Source organism: Acanthopagrus latus, chromosome 6 (assembly GCF_904848185.1).
Source record: "Acanthopagrus latus isolate v.2019 chromosome 6, fAcaLat1.1, whole genome shotgun sequence".
NCBI classification, from domain to species: Eukaryota; Metazoa; Chordata; class Actinopteri; order Spariformes; family Sparidae; genus Acanthopagrus; species Acanthopagrus latus.
This window is the reverse complement of record NC_051044.1, coordinates 6,226,302-6,244,539: the sequence shown is the minus strand read 5'-3', so window position 1 is coordinate 6,244,539 and position 18,238 is coordinate 6,226,302. Positions and strand designations below refer to the sequence as shown.

Genomic DNA, 18,238 nt, shown 5'->3' with positions numbered 1-18,238 from the left:
ACTATTTAAAATTATCTTTCCACAATAACACATGATTGGGGATGTGATAAGTCATATTTAGCTTAATTAAAAACCGTCTCAATTGCTGATTCATACCTTCAGTGTCCCCGAGGCAAAAAAATTAAATCCTTTTCATTATAAACAGAAAAAGTGTTGTTGGCTTTCTGCAAGCAGCCGGAAAAACATGTTTATTGATTGTCTAAGGTCAAAGACTAGTGCAACAAAGTGCTGTTAGAATCTGACTTCTTGTTCGCGGTGGTGACGTTCTGACAGGTTAGCAAACAAAGCTGAACGTCATTGCAGTGATATTGACTCACTCTGGGTGTCTGATCACACCTCGTGTGTTTCAGTAACTAAATTAAAGGATACGTTCACCCAAAAATGAAAATTCAGTCATTATCTATTCACCGCAACGCTGATGGAAAGGTGGTACGCTAAAGTTTTGTCATCCAGTGTAGCAGCGTTTTCCTAAACAGCTGAAGTCGATGAAAACAAACATAAAATGGCTCCATGCAGCTCGACATCGGCATGATCAAAGTGTCCAGAAGTCCTGAGATCCCTGAATGATTTGGAAAGACGATATTCACACCTTCGACTTAAGAGTCGAGCTTGTGCATCCACTTCGGACGGGGTGCTTGCTAACGCTTTTAGCTCAGCGGTTACAGTGAAGATACGTTTTTTTCAGATCAATTTGGGGAGACTTTGATCACGCCGGATGAGCAGAGATATTTTATGTTAGCTAGAGTTTTATGTTATCTAATCTTATCTAGAGAAATGTTTTGTGGAACCAACTTCAACAGACTTTCCATCAGCACGACAGGGAGTAGATCATTTCTGAGTTCACATTTTTAGTTGAACTGCTCCTTTAAGGTATATTCACATGAGGTAAGTAGGCAACTCTTACGATCTAACTCGAGAGCCGCTGCAGCAGAGATTATTTGACATCTCCATGTGACCAACACAGTCACCACATCTCTGTTCCGTCACGTGGGTCATCAGTTCAAAAACAGGAAGTCACAACTTGAAACGATTTCGAAAGAGAACTGACCATAAAAAGAAAAGTTCGAATGATGCAATCACACTCAGCGGTTATCACTGTTATTATGTAATCTGCACACTGAAGCTTATTGAATGTGACGTTTTAAAACCCTTCATCCAACATGTGTGATGTTTAAAACAGCTACCAGAGGCTGCACAGTCAGTGATCTGGGATTTATTCAAACGTTCACTCATACAACGAGAACTACACCGATAAAACACTTAAAATGAGAAATGAGAACGTGCTCACGTTTTTTAAATGTATTTTTAACAGAAGACACGTTAGCACTGTTTATGTTTTCGTGCACAGATCAAATGAACAGTGCTGATCTGTGTGCTGCACTGGGCCTTTAAATTCAATCTGGTCGTCACGTCTTCTTCAACTCGGTGTAAAAACATTCACAGCTCTTATTAGCTGATAAAGTACAAAAGGCAAACACTGAGCAACACAGTCGCCAGATTAATATTAGCAGAGTGTGTTTCTGCACAACAAGGATGCTCAATTTTCTGTTCTGTGTCCTGCTCACGCTCTGGTCGGGTTCAGGTGCAACATTCACTTGGTTAGGGTTAGAAAAAGATTATGTTTTAGCTTAAAACACTTCTGGCTGAAAATATCCAGTAGCTTGACTCTTAACTGTTGAAACGCAGTCTCGTACGGTTGTCACTGGTTCGGCAATGTGTTTTGCAGAAACGTTACCTGCCGACGTTTTAACCTGGCGACTGAGCTGCATCATACATCATCATTTCTGTCCGGGTGAGTTACAAAAAAAAAAAAAGAAAGAAAGAAAAGTCCTGCGCTTCAAGAATCGCTGTACCGTACAACCAAAGGCAAATGGGAAAATAATTACTGCAGACAAAGAAATGTAACAGTTTACAGAAAAAAAAATGACACACTTGGACAAAAAAAAGTAAACTCACAAAACTGCTGCGGACACAATAGTTCATTCAACACCTCTCTACTAAAAATAGCAGGCGTAAAAACAACGAGAACAGTAGCGCAGCGTGGAGGCGGCGGGGAGAACGGTGCCTCCTCTGGATTTATTCAGCAGCGATGTGCCACCTCAGCAAATAACATCACCACCTTTGAAGAAAGAAATATAACGTTTTTTGTTTGTTTTTGTTTTTTAAATTTGTGCCACTTTTCATTGTTAAACCCAAACAAAACAGATGCTTCACCAAAATAAAAGTATTTGTAAGGAACATAAGAATATATTGTGAAAATCGCCCTCTCAGCACCGAACTGCTGCGTAACAAAAAAAAAAAAAAAAAAACCCAGAGGAGAAACACCACAACGGTTCACCGCCTGGTCCGCTCAGTATGTGCGACTTGGTTGTTTGGCATCCTGGGCCTGGTTGAACGGGTTCGCCGGGCTGGTCGACTCGTCCTGCTGGTCGATGGACTGGTAGGCTTCTCTGTTTCGTGATACGGAGGGAAAACCTGCAGGAAACAAGCCGAAAAGTCTTCAACATGCACACACACACTCTCACACACAAAACCCCTGCTATGCAAATGTATTATTCATCGTCATATCTGAAAACACAGCGACTAATCAAGGACATTGCAATATACATATTAACACTGTTTGCAGAAGGAGAGAAGCTTCTACGCGACTTATTTCGTCTTGGTTCTCAAAAGGTTCACACGCACAGATTCATGACACCGTCGGGCAGATTTGTTATCTTGACTTGAGCATCTGGCCCCCTCTGGATAAATATAGATTGTTGGAAACTGTGCCGACACAGTATTTAAAGCACACATTGGCTCCGATGGACGCTGGGCTGAGAAAACAGCAAATTAGATTTAAAGTAAAGTAGAGACGCTGCATGCATTATAGGAACCTGCCATTGATTGATTGTCTGTTTTTCTTGATCATGAGGCCTGATGTTATTTAACAATTCTCTGGTTTCATCATTCAAGTGTGTGAACTACACTGCAGACACTCTCCATCGACAGTGTCAAACAGGCAGAGCCATGTTATATTTGCTCTTCTCCTCTATGAAACAATGTTTTTCACAAAGGGGAAGAAATAAAATCTTGTATAACATTTGCCAAATTTACAAGAAGGCCTTCAAAATTAACTATTTGTCAGCACAGAAAGCATTTCACAGGTTTAAATTTCTCCTGACTCAACAACTCACAGAATTGACAGATTTTCAAAGGGAGTCTGGGGGATTTCTCTCCCTCTTCAGCTCCTTGCTGTTGTAGACACAGACACTGTGGCTGCATGATGTTTTAGTATGTTGATGTTCAGATTTGCTCTCTGCTGTATTGCAAAAGATTTTTTTTTTTTTTATTAATAACTATTCGATACAAGCATTGATTTTCTTTTTACAGTTTTCAGCTGTGAATTCGGGGGACTGTTTCTTTATTTGTAAATGATAGATAATATTCATTCAAGATAACAAAGACTGATTGAGCAAAAAAAACATTAAAAATACATTAAATACATTATACATTGGACCAAGTACCTCAGCAGTAAATCTCATTTTGGACATACTGTCACATCGCACCACAAACTTTGATCTCAGCACCAACTGAATATGACACGTGACTGTCCCACAAGAAGGTCGAGATGTGTTAATGTTCTGATATTCACAACAGCAGCAAGTTATTTTAAATCTGAGGAAAATCTGCAGAGCTGTCGTCATAATTCTGCCTGGAATTCAAATTCATACAAAAAACATGAATGGCTCACACATACTATTTACTACGATGTCAGTGTATTAAATCAAAACCTTTGACCTGTGAATTCTACTTATCTTATTAATATTGATCAATATTTTATAGGCTGACCTCTCAGCATCCCAACTGATCGGCTGCTTGCAATGTGGCCCTTAAAAATCTGTTCATGCGGAATCCACTCAAAAGCTGGCTGTGGTGCTTTATATTTCATGTAAATATGCTTTCTAATTTTTCTAATGAAGTCCATGAAGCCAGCACACAGGTATAATCCACCTGAGAGGTCTGATAGGACTCCTTGTGACGCTCGCAAACAAACATCCCCGACTCCGCTGCGTCCAGAATATCAATAACATGTTTTTGTTTTGTTTTTTTGAGAAGTTCAAAGACCCGCACACGCTTACCTCTGCACGGCCCCGAGTGTTATTACTGTGACAACACATGCACATTTTAATACTCATCAAACAAGCCATTACCTTCAGCGCAAAAAAAAAAAACGTGACTTTATTACTTTATTTTATTAAAGTAAGCATAAAAATACATTAATCATTTGAAAAACTGCTTCGTGTCGCTCAAATGACTTCAATAACTCGTCTTGATCTTAACGTGCCTTTCAATCAGGTCACATTCATCGTCTATTACGAGCGAACATTAATCTTGACTTTAATTAGGCCGGTTGGAGATTGTGCACCATCATGCGGCGCTGCTTTGAATGTATGCAAACAGAATACACCAACACAAATGAGGCGTCTGGAGAGTAAAACGTATGAATAAAACATAGTTGCAGAATCATATGAGCCCGTATAAAAACACAACAGGCGTGAATACAAACACACTTTACTGACGAACACTGGGATAGACAAGACAACAGACAGACAGATTACATATAAAATAACTGGAAGGACAAAGATGGACACAAAACATCAACAAGGAAACAATATCAAGAGAAGGAAGTTTCTGGTTTTTTGTTGGTCCTGCAGCCTGATTTGTATTCTTACTTCCTGTGTGGGAGAGGATGGAAGAGGATGATCGGAGAAGAGAGGTGTAAAAAAAAAAAAAAAAAAAAAAGGAAGGAAGAAGCCAGGAATCAATAGCGGCGGACAAAGGCACTGTCAGCACTGTCCGTAGTGCATCGGCTGTCCACAGAGGTCTCAAAGTCTGAGAGGTCAAAGGTCAGCAGTGGAGAAGAGAAGAGAAGAGAAGAGAAGAGAAGAGAAGAGAAGAGAAGAGAAGAGAAGAGAAGAGAAGGACGAGACAAATGGTCAGATCATGACAGAGAAACACGAGACAACACGAGGTTTCAAAATAAACAACATGAGAGTGTGACAGACAGCAGGACAGACAGTGAGGATAGACACGATGACATGCAGGAAAGGACGGGGAAATGTAGGCTGTGACACGCGAGGACGACACACTAAGTGACTGTAATCACAGGATCGTTTGCGTCAGACGGGGTGGTTTGAAGTTGAGATGCTCTGGGAACAACAACAGCAACACTGTGATATCAGATACAAACCTGATAGCTGATCAAGTGCCATGTAATGATGCTCAATACTGCAAGGTTGCTAGCTAGCACTAAAAGTTAAGTTTGATAAACAGGCAAAAACTTTGGATTGTTATTTTGTTCCCACACCATTTGGATGCTGATAATAAAATACACAACTGACAACTGTGAAAACACCAAAATTTGTAATCAGTTTGGCTACGTTAGTGTGAACTCCAAATAAAATGGCTAACTTTACCCTGAACTCTAATATAAAGAGTCACAATTCTCTTTATAACAGCAACAAAATGCTGTAGCTAGCTAATGACAAGCTAACTTGGCAGAATGTTTTCACTGTAGGTTGCACAGTAAGCTAACACGATTTATCCATTCCTCGTGATTTTCTGTTTTTATTTTGAAAAGACTGAGAGGAAGACGACCCTAAAACAAGCTTCCAACTTATAGTCGTGCAACAGGTCCGACTCCATGCTGTCTGATGATGATGAAGCGATGATTGGGCAAAGCTCAGGAGAGGCGTTGTTTAGCAAACTGTCTTCACGGCGGCTCAGTTCTACAGGCTGTACTGTAAAAATAAAACTAAGTACACAATTCACACCAGCTCGAAGGAGGAGCCGCCAGTCAGAATTCAGTGTGCCCGAATCAACAGTTCACTCACATGCACCTGACGGCCCGGTTCACCGAGACGGCTCGGTGCAGCGGGGACCCATGTTAATGCCAGCCACGCAATCAGACTGCAATTAAAACACACATTGTCTGAAACCAGCATTTAGCTGCATTCATCAGTCAGGAACGCAGCCAATCACAGCGTAATGGAGGCGCCTGCTGTGTGTATGTGACGTTAAAGCAAAGAAAAAAAGAAAAAAAAAAAACCCACGGAGGGGGCAGATTCATCAGGATTCAATCATCCTCCTCCAAACAGTCGAATCAGGAGAGGTGATGTCAAGTGTCGGTGGCAATGTAGGAGAAATCATTATTTTCCCTCAGTGTGCAGCGTAATAAATTACCGTTTTAGCTGCTGATGTTGGACTTAATAATACATCACATCCTCCTCCTCCTGGTTTATTTTTAACATTTTGTGTTAAGGCAAGAAAAGCCATCGAACCATCAAACCCCCCCACCGACACCAGTTTGGGTTAATCCAAACAGACGAGGCAATGAACAAACACTTTTAAGAATTTGAGAGTCCAGCGGACGTCGCAGTTCAGTGAGATTCCTGCTGGGGAAAAAAAAAAAAAAAGCTCTCAGCAGTGCAAGTTCAATGGCCACACACGGTTAATCAAAGAGCACATCTCGAGTATCTCCAGACCGGTCAATGGAAGAAGTGTTCAAGGAGGGAGAGAGGGAGATACTCATCGGTCAACAACGTCACAAAATCTCTATTTTCGGTGCACAAACGCGCTGCTCTGGTGCAGATTCCATCTTCTTTCACATCAATCACCGCGCTACTTTTTTCTTATCATGGCAGATTTTTAGTTTTTTTTTTTTTCAGGGTGCATGAGATTAACATGTTCCTGCGTGCAGCGTAAAGCCGAGTCCAGGACGGCGCACAACTGTTATAAACAACTCGTGGAGAAACGATTTCCTGGCCAGGCCGAACCGCGGCTCAGATATTTTGCCGCATTCGAAACGTCTTGTGACTGTAACTAATGAGTTTGACTGCGGGATCATCTGCCAGCGGTTTAGCACAGAGCCTTCACAGTGTGCGCTCGACTTGGTGGGCCTTTCATGACAAACTGCATAAAACAACATAGGGAGGAATCTCAAAGCACCACTGGACACATGCATCACACTGCGCCCACAGCTTTGGTCACACTCAGGGCTCTGTGGGAAGAAGGATGCCTCTCATATTTAGGTCATTTCTCACTGGTTCTGAAATTATACTCGCTCACTGAAAACTTGTTTTGTCACGTGACGAGTCAAACGCTGTGTCATCTTGCTTCTCACAGGGAAATTAGCAGATCGTACATGAAGGAGGAGTGGCAGTTCCTCGATGTGGACGTTTAAGATTCTGCGCGAGATATCGGGAGAGAGCGCGATCAGACGTTTGCAGCCTGGAGCGCCCCGGTAGCTCAGCTGGTTCAGTGGAGCTCACACCCTCATGTACAGAGGGTCTGTGGTCGCTGCAGCAGCCGAGGGTTCGAGTCCGACCTGCGGCCCTTCGCTGCATGTTCTCCTTCATCCCATCTCCTGTCATCTCTCAAGCCATCGCATCAAAAAAGCCATGAAAGGCCAAAAAAAAGTTTGCAGACTATATAAAATTAAGATTTTACGATTGTTGGTGAAATATCACCATCGTTCATTACACTGCAGACAAATATAAGGCATTTGTTACTTTTATATGCTGAGAGGCGGACCAAGCTAATCAGACAGTGTGGCCAAACTGCGTAATTACAACGTCACGTGACACACTGGCACTCAAAAAAACTATTTTCCATAACCTACAAAAGATGGGGGGGATATTAAACTGTGGAAAAACATTTCTGAGCATCATAACCACTGAGAACTGAATCATTTCACAGTCATAATTAAAAACTATATGGTCCAATAACATTCAGAAAGTATACGAGTGCCGCACGATTAAATAATTTTATATCTATTCTAGGTAGCTGAGGACTAAAATGGTAGTTTGCAGCCTACATAACATGATAACCGACTAAAATTCTCTCTCTTGCATTTAAATGTGTGCACACATTAGGTTAATGTTACTTTTATACATGGGGACACGAGTCAGTGGGAGGAAACAAGTGATCATCTGGGCATATTATCGTAAATATATATATATATTTCATGAACTTACTTAATGTCTCACAAAAATCAAATACCAGGGTAACAACAAATTTGAGGAACAACATTATCCGGATACAGTTGCAATGTAGAAAAAGTTGTGCAGTAATATGGAAAATTGAGGATGTGATATTGAGAAGCATCGATGATCTTTGTGCACTTGAATTGTCAACAGGTGATCAAACTGAATCTTGAGGATTCACACCTCACACATGATCCGTTCCTCACAAGCCTGTAAACTCCTCATGTGACTGTCCTCCACTCATCTTGAAGCACTTACCAAAGTTAACGTTGTAATCTCCTCCTCGCTCGCGGTACATTTGGTAGACAAAGAAGCAGGACACCGGCTTGAGCAGCAGGCTGAGGATGGCCATCCCCGCGCTGAAGCGAAACACGTCCCTCCGAGACTCTGTGGCGAAGTCATTTATCGGGTAATAGATCCCAAAATGGATGATGTCGGTCAGTATCGTCACGACCATCCCCATCAGAAACTGCGGGGAGAAACAACAGCGGTCACACTTTTGAACTTTAACTGCACATGTCGGCGAGGGAAAGTGCTTTTCACGCTCTTAAAGTACCAAAACATCTGATAATTATGCCGCAGGGAAAAACGTGTGTGGAAAATAAACTCATTCCCGTTCTGAGTAGAGAGCTTTGTGAGGGGAAATGAGATAAAACTGTAAGTGGTGCCTGGAGGTCAGAACGAAAGAGCAATCAGTTTAGTAGCAAATAAGTTACAAAACACCGAATTTAGAAAATTCTCAGATGCCTAAAAGTTATCTGGGTCAGTCGAGGCCATATTTTGGGATGCAAAATAATTCTCCAGAAGACGGAGATGTAAAAATGAAGAGTTAAGACTTTAAATGTATCAAATAGTCTCATATATTTGGACTTGTTGGGTCTTAACTGCTGCAAACATTTGATCTTTTGTCAAAATGAGTCAAGTCCTTCTGCGTAAACGTCAACATTTCTGATCTAACGAAACTTTAAACCTTGTTTCTTTTCACTTTATACCAACACTGACACATAATGCAGATTAACTCAAGTCTGGATACCATATTCCTCCATTAAACCCGTCTCTGCACAGGACCACATACTTACCATTAGATCTATCTGCAATGCTCGAATAAACAAAAAGATGATTTGTGCAACAAGCTGTTTCGAATTTGTTTAAAAAAACTTGTAGAAATCATTAAATGGAAGCGTAGACACCTGTAGAAACTCTGGATTAATAGAAGATAAAGCATGTAAACAGGACAGTCTCTGAGATCTTGTGACTTTGATATTGTATGATGATTACACATATATTTATTTATTCATTAAACTTTCTTGCTCCACTTTTGTCACCTCCGTCTTTCCGGAGGGACGCTGGACGAGAGCAACAGTGACACAGAGTACAGAAGGTAAAAGGCTCCCCTGTGGTTACTTCACTGACAGTCCGAATCCATTACTGTCAAAACTGTCATTGAAAGACTGGACAGTTTATTTTTTTTTAATTATTTTTCTTGAGGATTTTGTCCTTGGCCCTCAACTTCACAGCCAGTACAGGGCCACTTCCATAAAGACAGACAGACAGACAGACAGACAGACAGACTATGGATTATTAGATTAAACTGACAGTCAGACTTCTGACTGACGTCTAAATTAATTCGTCCCATGAAGCCTTCTAGTTCTTAACTATGTGGAGTAGGACCTGAAGGCATCCTGGTTAAAATAAATCAAATATTCAAAATTAAAAGCAACATATTCTCCCTCTTACCTGTCGTGCTGTTAATCCACTTTGCTCGGCATGAGTTGCAGAGTTTGGAGATTATAACTGAACTAGAAGGCAAAAGAAAATAAAACTCCACAGCCGGGAGTCTTTACAGAAATCACCACCAAGTTACAGAAAATAAACCTAAAATATTGTTGCGAGCAGACTGAGCAGGAACTATTTTCTCTTTATCAAATTATACCAAGTGCTGATGAAAGTACCCAGAAGTCATATAAAGTGAAACATTGTGTTAAAACTTAAAGTAAAATTCGCCCAAAATCTACTTAAATGTCCCGAAGTATCGTAAGTAAATCACACATAGATATTTACATGAGTCAGATATTCAGTAATTTGTTGATTATCAGGTTTGTGTTTATCTGATTACATCAAAAAGTAAGTAAAGAAAAGAGAAATACTCAAGAAAAGTACAAATCAACATTACAAAAGAAGGCTGACGTCTCCAAAACTCGGCAACTCACACCAAAACTGTTTGACTGATAAACAGAACCACAGGTAAAAGTGAAATATGTATATGTAGAATATGTGTCTTTTGATAAAACAGCCTTCACTCCACCAGCCCTCTGCACATATTCAGCAGTTACCAGGGAATGTTACTGGAAAAATTCTTTAAAAATTCCTGTAATTCCTGCATCGCCAGCGTTCAGACCTGCAGCAGAGCCGAGAGGCTGCAGCTTCCTGACGCCACGGAGCTCAGTGCTTCTGCTAACTCATCAGTCAGGCACAAAATGACTGACTCACTGCTGTATGTTTTCCAACAGCTCACCACACTCTGAAAAAACTATTTTCTGTCCGATTGCTCGGCCCACAACGCTGTCAGCAAACCATTTGTTGTAATTTGGCGCCAGTGATCAGCAGCTGACATCAGAGGGAAAAAGCTTTCTGGGGACCCAGCTGCTGGGGGACACGTGGAGGACGGCAAGAAACACGTTCGACATGTTTATTCTGAACTTCAAACTAACCATTAATTTAAAAACAACAAAAAGAGAAGCGTTTTATTTGGTGCTGCCTTTGGTAAAATGGAGCCTGCGACATAATGAAAACCTCTTTCCCGAAAGCTGTGTCAATCATTTCCTTCTGTACGCACGGTCAAAAAGTCAAAAGTTCACTGTAGCAAGACAAGCAACATGACCTGAGACATGTGCTGATCGAAGTTGATTGGTTAATTATAGGTTAATTAGATGATGAGTAAATTATCTTGCCATGTTGGGACCTGCACATAAAAAGCTTTTGACCCAAATAATAATTTAATGACCACATTTTTTCAGTCAGCTCAGAAAGATGATGACAGCCAGGCTGAGGAAGCAAATGATAGCCTGTAAGCTAAAGTAGCTGGAGAGTAACAAAGTACAAATACTTATTTAAATTACTTGATTATTTATCTTTCAGACAACTTTTGACTTTCCCTCCCTACATTTGAACTCAGATATCTGTACTCTCTTCTCCTTATATTTGTCCAAACAGGCTTGTTACTTTAGTTTCAGTGCATTTGAGGGGAATCGTGATTTTTATTTTTGCGTCACTGCGCGCCGCCTTCCCATCATCACAAGACTGATTTCAACATCTCAGTGCATTTCACACGCTGCAGACATAACGAGATGGAAACAGACAGAGAAAAGGTGCATTAGTGTCTCGTACCTGCAGAGATCCTGCAGCCCTCTGCCTGGATTTACCTGTTTTCTCAGTTTGTTGCTGCTCGAGACACTTTACAAACCCAGAATGTGGCAAATCTGACGTCCTGGGAATGAGACTGTACAACGGACTATCTTTGCGGTGCGTTTAGGAACAGCTCGGACAAATCCTCCTGATTCTAACTTTAAGTTTAATAGTAGGTAGGTAGGTAGATGTTCTTTATTGTCCACTAGGGAAAGTAATTTTGTTCAGGTCAGTCAAGACAGTAATATACAAAACAATCACAGTAAAAAGTGACGCAAGCTTCATTGAGCTTTGCAGAGAAATGGCCTGTAGAAAAAACCTCCAGAGGGAAACTTTACTTTACGTACATTTCAGAGCCTGTACTTTATAACTTTTACTTGAGAAAAGAAGTTGAAACAGTTCTTTGTTTTTACACAAGTATCTGCACTTCTACTTTAAGAGAGAACGTGTGGACTGGAGCCAGTGTTAGCATCAGTGAGGAAGCCGATGATGATAATGGTGAAGATACCCCTAAAAAATAAAAGTGCATTAAACTAATCTAAAAAACAAATTAAGTCTGGCACCACAGACCAGCCTGAAACACCTTTATGTAGCTGGTCCTGCCTCGGCTACTGTACTTCTGTGCTGAATCGAGGGAAGGCCACAGATTGTCCTAGATTCCACAGACAAATAGGTTAGCACGGATACGCATTGCTGTGCCTAAAGTTAGACTCCCCGTACGTGTCACATGACGTGGAGACCGCAGCCTGCACGAAGGAATCAAGGCGAAACACTCACCATGAGCACGGCGTCGATCGAGTCCCTCTGCGCGATGGCCCAGACGCCGACAGCCAAAACACTGAAGTTCCCCCACGCGAAGGAGGGAGGCAGCCACGCCATGCTGCCCCTGTTCACACAAGACAGAGTCACATTTAAAGGTTTTGACTGTGCGAGAGCGGGATGTGGAGCTCAAAGCCTCGAGTCGAGACCGCGAGACTGCTTTGCGCGCCAGAAGAGGAGAGAAATTCCTCAGGTTTGTGAAAAGAGAAAAAAACCTGTGCTCGCACTCACCATATTGTAAACAGCCAGTGCACCAGGACGATGGCCTGTGAGAGAGGATAACAGACGAGAGTTGAGAGGAAATACAGGAGTGTCAAAAAGGGGCGCTGCGTAGCTTTGGAGAGGAAATTCAAACCCAGACTTTTAATATTTACAATATTAATGAGGCAGTGATGCAAACTCAGAAGTACGTATTGCTTCTGCGACTGAATAAACAAGCTGCTCTCAGAGGAAAATTAAGTTCCAGAAGACTGCTTGAAGCTGGGAAGGTGGCAGGGTCCGCCACGTACAAACAAAGCAAAACAGCATGAAATTGTGTTGTCCTTTAAAGTTCAGTTTGTTTTTTCAGTCATGAAAACAAAGACATTTCGTTTATTAAGTTTGTTCAGGCATAAAAGAAGAAAAATAAATAAATAAATAAAGATCTTTCTCCTCCGATTCAGAGTTCTTCCCCTGAACTACCCAGTGCACTTTCAAGGATTATTTTAATACTTTCCCTGCGGTCTGCAGCTGGAAGGATTAGTCACTTGTAAGAACAATAATCACCAACGATTTTGACAATCCATCAGTCATTTATCAGCTAAAACCCCCAAAACATCCAGAGGCACCAGCGTCAACACGGTGACCGTCTCTGTTTTACATCATTCTAAACAGAATCTTGTTTTTTATAAGAAGACAATCAAAAAGGCATCACACCTTGGACAAATTTCACTATTTTCGAACATGTTCCAGACCAAAATACGCCTTGAATGAACAGTTAAAAAACGATGCTGTGAAAATAACTTCTGGAAGCTTTAATTCAATCTACGTGAGCTCAAGAGAATCAAAGCCAGAAACTCCAGAGCCAAAATGTAAAACATGTGATGTGAAGCGGCAGCGGGATGATTGATTTCGTGCCGCCACAGATAACTGGTCTGACATATTTGTTCCCAAATTATGAATCATGCTGCCTCCTCACTCACTCGCAGCGTCACATGTTTCAGTCAAAGTTACTGAGCTTTGAATAAGAGCTGCGTCTGAAACCTTCGTAACCTTTAAACAACAGAACAGAAGCGTGATTGAAAGAAAACCTTCTTCTTTTTAAACGGTTACAACGTGACACACAAATTACAGTTTGCTTCAACTCTGACAGCTTCACTGCCAAAACTAATTAAACACAACAACAGAAGGATTCAGAAACTGTGCAAGTACAATTTCCCTCCCATTTTTGGTGTTAAATTCACTGTATATATTTTGCTAAAGGCTGCAGAAGCTGTGCACAAATCTATGAAAACATGGCAGTGCATCCCAAGATCTTAAATCTACTTCAACATATATTTGGAGGTCATACATCTTTAAAAAAAAACATTGAGCTTAACCCCCCAAAATTACCAACATTTCACTACTTCCCCGTGATCTGTGGCTCAAGCCGAGGCAGGTTGTTGCCTCACAGAGGATTTACCGAGGAGAATTGGGCAACCAAGTTGACATCATCACATAATTAAACACCAGACTTTGTTAAGCACTGCACAAAAAGCACATTGAACATCATGGCTGAGCAAACACCGAACTCACCTTTAGATTGATGGCAGGGATTTCCATGACAGGCTGTTTGGTGCAAGCTGCTCTTCAACTTGTTGAGGGGGGCCACATGAAAGAAGACTTCAAGTTTCCTCTTGCACAAACTTTTCAGCAGGACTCCTCCTCCTCCAGTCAGCTCAGCCTGCAAACATGAACCATGTGACAGCGGCCTGACTACTTCCCATGTGACTCTCCCCCTCCTCACCCATCCCTCCCCTCCCCTCCCGCCCAGTGTTGTAAAAGGGGGGAAGAAACCACATGAGCGTCAACACTGGTCACAGTTTTGTGATTGTTTTAGTTCCAGTTTTCAGTGAGCGTGGTGCCGCTTTAGTGGATCACTGTGAGCGATCAGGAATGTAGCGTGCCGGGACATTTAAGATATGAAAGTAAAACTGCCTGCTCGGCTCAGAAATAAACATTTTGAGGGTTTGTATTTATCTTGGAAAGGTTGAGCAGAATTTTATATGCGTATTTGTGTATTGTATATTGTTCGCAACACATAATTTCAGAGCCAGTGTGGTGGTTTTAGAGGGACTGATTGTAGGTTTTTGTCATCTGCAATTTACATAAAAATAAATTTAAAAAATAAGTTAACTTCAAATCATCATGAAGAAATGTTGCACGGTATGTTTCCTCTACAGCGACAGACTTGGTAAGATTAATGGTGTGTTCAGGGATGAAGCATCGGGTCATTTTCAAACAAGGCCGTCGATATAAAGATACAAACTGATGCTCGACACTCGTCGCTGCGTGATGAGCATACTGTCACGAATCCTGCTGCTTTTCTTGTACAAGACCAGCCCTGCCTCTGATTGGCTGATCCTGAGATTCTCATGATAATTCAGAGACCACCGTGAAATTAACGTTAATTTTCAATGTTTGATTAAAACACTAGGGGCAGCCTACAGGCCAGGTTAAATGCATGAAAGTCATTATGATTCATCCTCTGGGGATCATGAATGTCTGTACTTAATGTCGTGGCAATCCATCCACTACTTGTTGATATATTTCAGTCGGCCACTTGACATATAAACATTTCAGCCTTTGAGCCGCGCTGCTAGCATGCTAAATTAAATCTATGTATGCTAATGATGCATGTAAGGGTTTGATGTTTGACCTCTGATATCAAAGTAGTTTTTCTCTCTTTTGCCTTTTAATCAAACAGAAGATAAACAAGATTTCTTCACAGTGGCCTCAACAGACATGAACTATAACCCCTGTAAATAACACGAGTGTCAGTAAAAAACTGAAGTTCAGTCTCCCAACAGAAAAGACTGTGACATGAATGATTAATGTTTAATGCAGTCTGTCCCCTTCAGGACGCTGCTGTGAGTAAGAACACTTGCTCACTGTGTCTGGAGTACAAATGGTCACCTCTGAGCAGAGAATAAGGCGAGTTTAGGTTAGAGTGAGTGAGGACGTTTATAACACAAACAGATTGAACAGGACTGATTCAGATTTAGCTCGCGGTTGATCCAATTAGACGTTGAAGCAACCGCTGTCAGCCCGACGCTCTGCAGTCGTGCTCGCGTCTGTCAGCTCGTCTGTGGCATTTCAAAGCGTAGATAGATGTTCGCCCGGCCGTCCACCAAACGCTTGAGGATACAGTATCTGTCTTTACACCTGCTGCTCACTGCAGCATGAAATTAATATAGATTCATAGATTCATGATCCCCAGAGGACGACTGCTATTGATTTCAAGTGACCCCTCTGCTCTGACTTTTATTTCTTCTTGTGCCAGAGTCAAGACATAATTCGACATGTCAAACAATATTCTTGGTCTTCATCTTAAACCTTCAGCGTCCTCTGCGATCTTGTCTTTTATTGTCTCGTGGTCACGTATCTCTTCTTCATGGGAGAAACACACAACTGCAGCTGCGCATCATCGACTGGAAGGAAGAGATCAGATCAGAGTTTGTGATGAATGCCGATTAAAGAATAAAGAAGTCCAATTTATGACCTCTTGGATCTCATTTTCCATCCTCTTTATTGGTAAGGATAACGTTTCACTTGGATAATGCTGAAGTCTGGAAAAACACCAACAACCCACAAATTATGTCCACACGGGCGAAACACACAAGCAGCTGGATGATCAGATAGCTCTCAGGAGTTACTTGGTGAGTACAACGGAAAGCTTTACTGATAATACTGATGAATGAACGAGGAAAATAGGACCCAATGTGTCGTCCTGTATCATATCTGTGATCTTTTATTAAGCTGTGACCAGTTGTTTGGCTTGTTATCTCGCTGTTGTCCCTGCTGCTGATTCTGCTGCTGTGCTAACTGACTCCTGACCGCAGCGTTTAATTTCTAAGGACGTGCAAAACCGATGCTCCGACCGGTAGAATGATATCTTGAGGCAGCCATCGTGCCTCTGAGCACATTGTTGCAAGAGAAAGTATATCTTCAGCCTCAGTGTTGATGACGTTTGGCTGAAAGGCTGTGTGACAGTGGGAGTGGCCAGTAAAAAAAAAATGGCACTTAACAACACGTATTGTTGTTTTACACTGCAAAACCAGCGTTTCAACATTTGTACGTGTTACACCGCTGGAGATGCTGGGAGATTTTTCAGCCATGTTTTAGGCAACTACAACAGGTATTTTGAGCTAAATGTGATCTTTTCCTCATAGTAAACGAGTGATGTTTGTGCTCAAACCTGCAATTTAACTCAAAGGAAAGTAAAGTTGCAACAGGAAGAGTTGTAACGATTGTTTGTGGAAACCAAAATTTATTCTGGGGATCAGGTTGGCACATTTCCACACAGTGATGAGGACCTTGAGATGCATCTGAAAGCGTGTAACTGGACCTTGAGTTATTTCCAAGATCAGGAACTCATAGTCCTTGTTTTTGTGCCAATAAATAATATATGCAGTACATTACAGATAATCATATCTTCTTTTCACTTTTGGCCCTTCATCTCTTCCTTCTTTTCTAAATTCCACAAATCATGAAATATTTACGTTTGCCCTCCTCGCTGTTGCTTCTCTACAATGACCTCAGTTTCTGGGTTTAAACACACTGAACTCACTGTAAACACAGAGGACGAACACAGCGAGCCAAGTCTTTAAAATGCTAATGTGGGACGTCTTCTTTGTGATTTCTTCTCTGCGAGTCTGACTCATTCCTGCGGGCTGCTTCTGTCCTCTTATACCTTGAAGGAGACATTCAGCCATTGTGTGCCTCGGGCTCGGCAGATGGCCCCTGTGATCCCACATCCAGCGTGAACCCCCGACCTCCTGGTGACCTCTGACCTCTGTGAATACACACTTTACAAGATTTTTCCCCCTGATTGAAGTATTTATGCTTTCGAACACTTCAGAGCCAAATTTAGGAGTCTAATGCTCTGTGCCACATGTGTTTTTTATGTATATGCATGTCAAAATGAGATTGCAGAGAGACAAATGTGTGACATGTTATTTAATTTGGGGTGTAATGTCTTTAACCATCAGAGGGAAAAAATGCAATTACTGGTGCAGATAATGTGATTGCAAAGTAGAAGATCCCCCTTTTTACATCCTAACCTGCTGCGACAGACTTGACAGGAGGATGATGGAGTGAATAAATGTGATGCCAGAGCACAGATTGTGTTAAAGGACAAGTTTAACCCCCCCTCAACATTTAAATTCGATCATTATCTCACCCCTCGTGTTATTGGAATGTCAGGGGAAGTTTCATCGTCAATAAACATTTCTGGAGCTTCACGGCGAAACCGCACTGCAGCATTTTTCCAAACAATTGAAGCAGAGAGGGACCTGTGTTTCTTTTTAAAAAACGTGAAGAAATTTCTGTGAAGAAATAAAAGAGAAGAGCTCCAAACAGGTTTCAGTCTCCAGAAGCTCTGAGATCCAAAATTTATTTTAAAAGATTTTATTTACACCTTTGACATGCCGCCAAACGGCATGTCAAGGGTGTAAATAACACCTTTTTAAATACTTTTTAAATATGGCTTTAAGTACGTAAAACCACAGATAAGTTACAACTTTCTTTATGTTGCAACGTTATGTTTGTTCGGGTTGAATTTTCTGTTTCTCTCTCCTCTTGTCACATTGCTGTGCTGAGCTTTAGGCACAAAACCACTTGGTTAGGTTTAGAAAAACATAGTTTTTCTTAAAATGCCCGTTTTGGTTGCCGGGATCACAGTTGAAGATGATCCTGTGAAAAACACCTGGTTTTGACACCATGACAGCGGCTGGAAACTGTCTGCAGGC

General features: G+C 41.5%; 1 protein-coding gene across 1 annotated transcript; it reads right to left on the bottom strand.

Moving 5' to 3' along the window:
- Positions 1-130: 130 nt before the first annotated feature.
- LOC119021867 (angiotensin II receptor-associated protein) lies at positions 131-14,180 on the bottom strand. Its single transcript, XM_037102418.1, has 5 exons — positions 14,025-14,180; positions 12,483-12,517; positions 12,210-12,318; positions 8,286-8,496; positions 131-2,475 (listed from the first exon to the last, which is right to left on the bottom strand). The coding sequence occupies exons 1-5, from the start codon at positions 14,049-14,051 to the stop codon at positions 2,351-2,353; spliced, it is 507 nt and encodes a 168-aa protein (XP_036958313.1). The 5' UTR covers positions 14,052-14,180; the 3' UTR covers positions 131-2,350.
- Positions 14,181-18,238: the final 4,058 nt, after the last annotated feature.

Excerpts from the sequence above, each read along its gene's own strand:
- LOC119021867 (XM_037102418.1), bottom strand. The coding sequence starts at position 14,051 with ATGGAAATCCCTGCCATCAATCTAAAG. Across the intron at positions 8,497-12,209 it reads CGATCGACGCCGTGCTCATG|TTTCTGATGGGGATGGTCGT; the intron begins GTGAGTGTTTCG and ends TTCTCCCCGCAG. Across the intron at positions 2,476-8,285 it reads AGATTACAACGTTAACTTTG|GTTTTCCCTCCGTATCACGA; the intron begins GTAAGTGCTTCA and ends TGTTTCCTGCAG.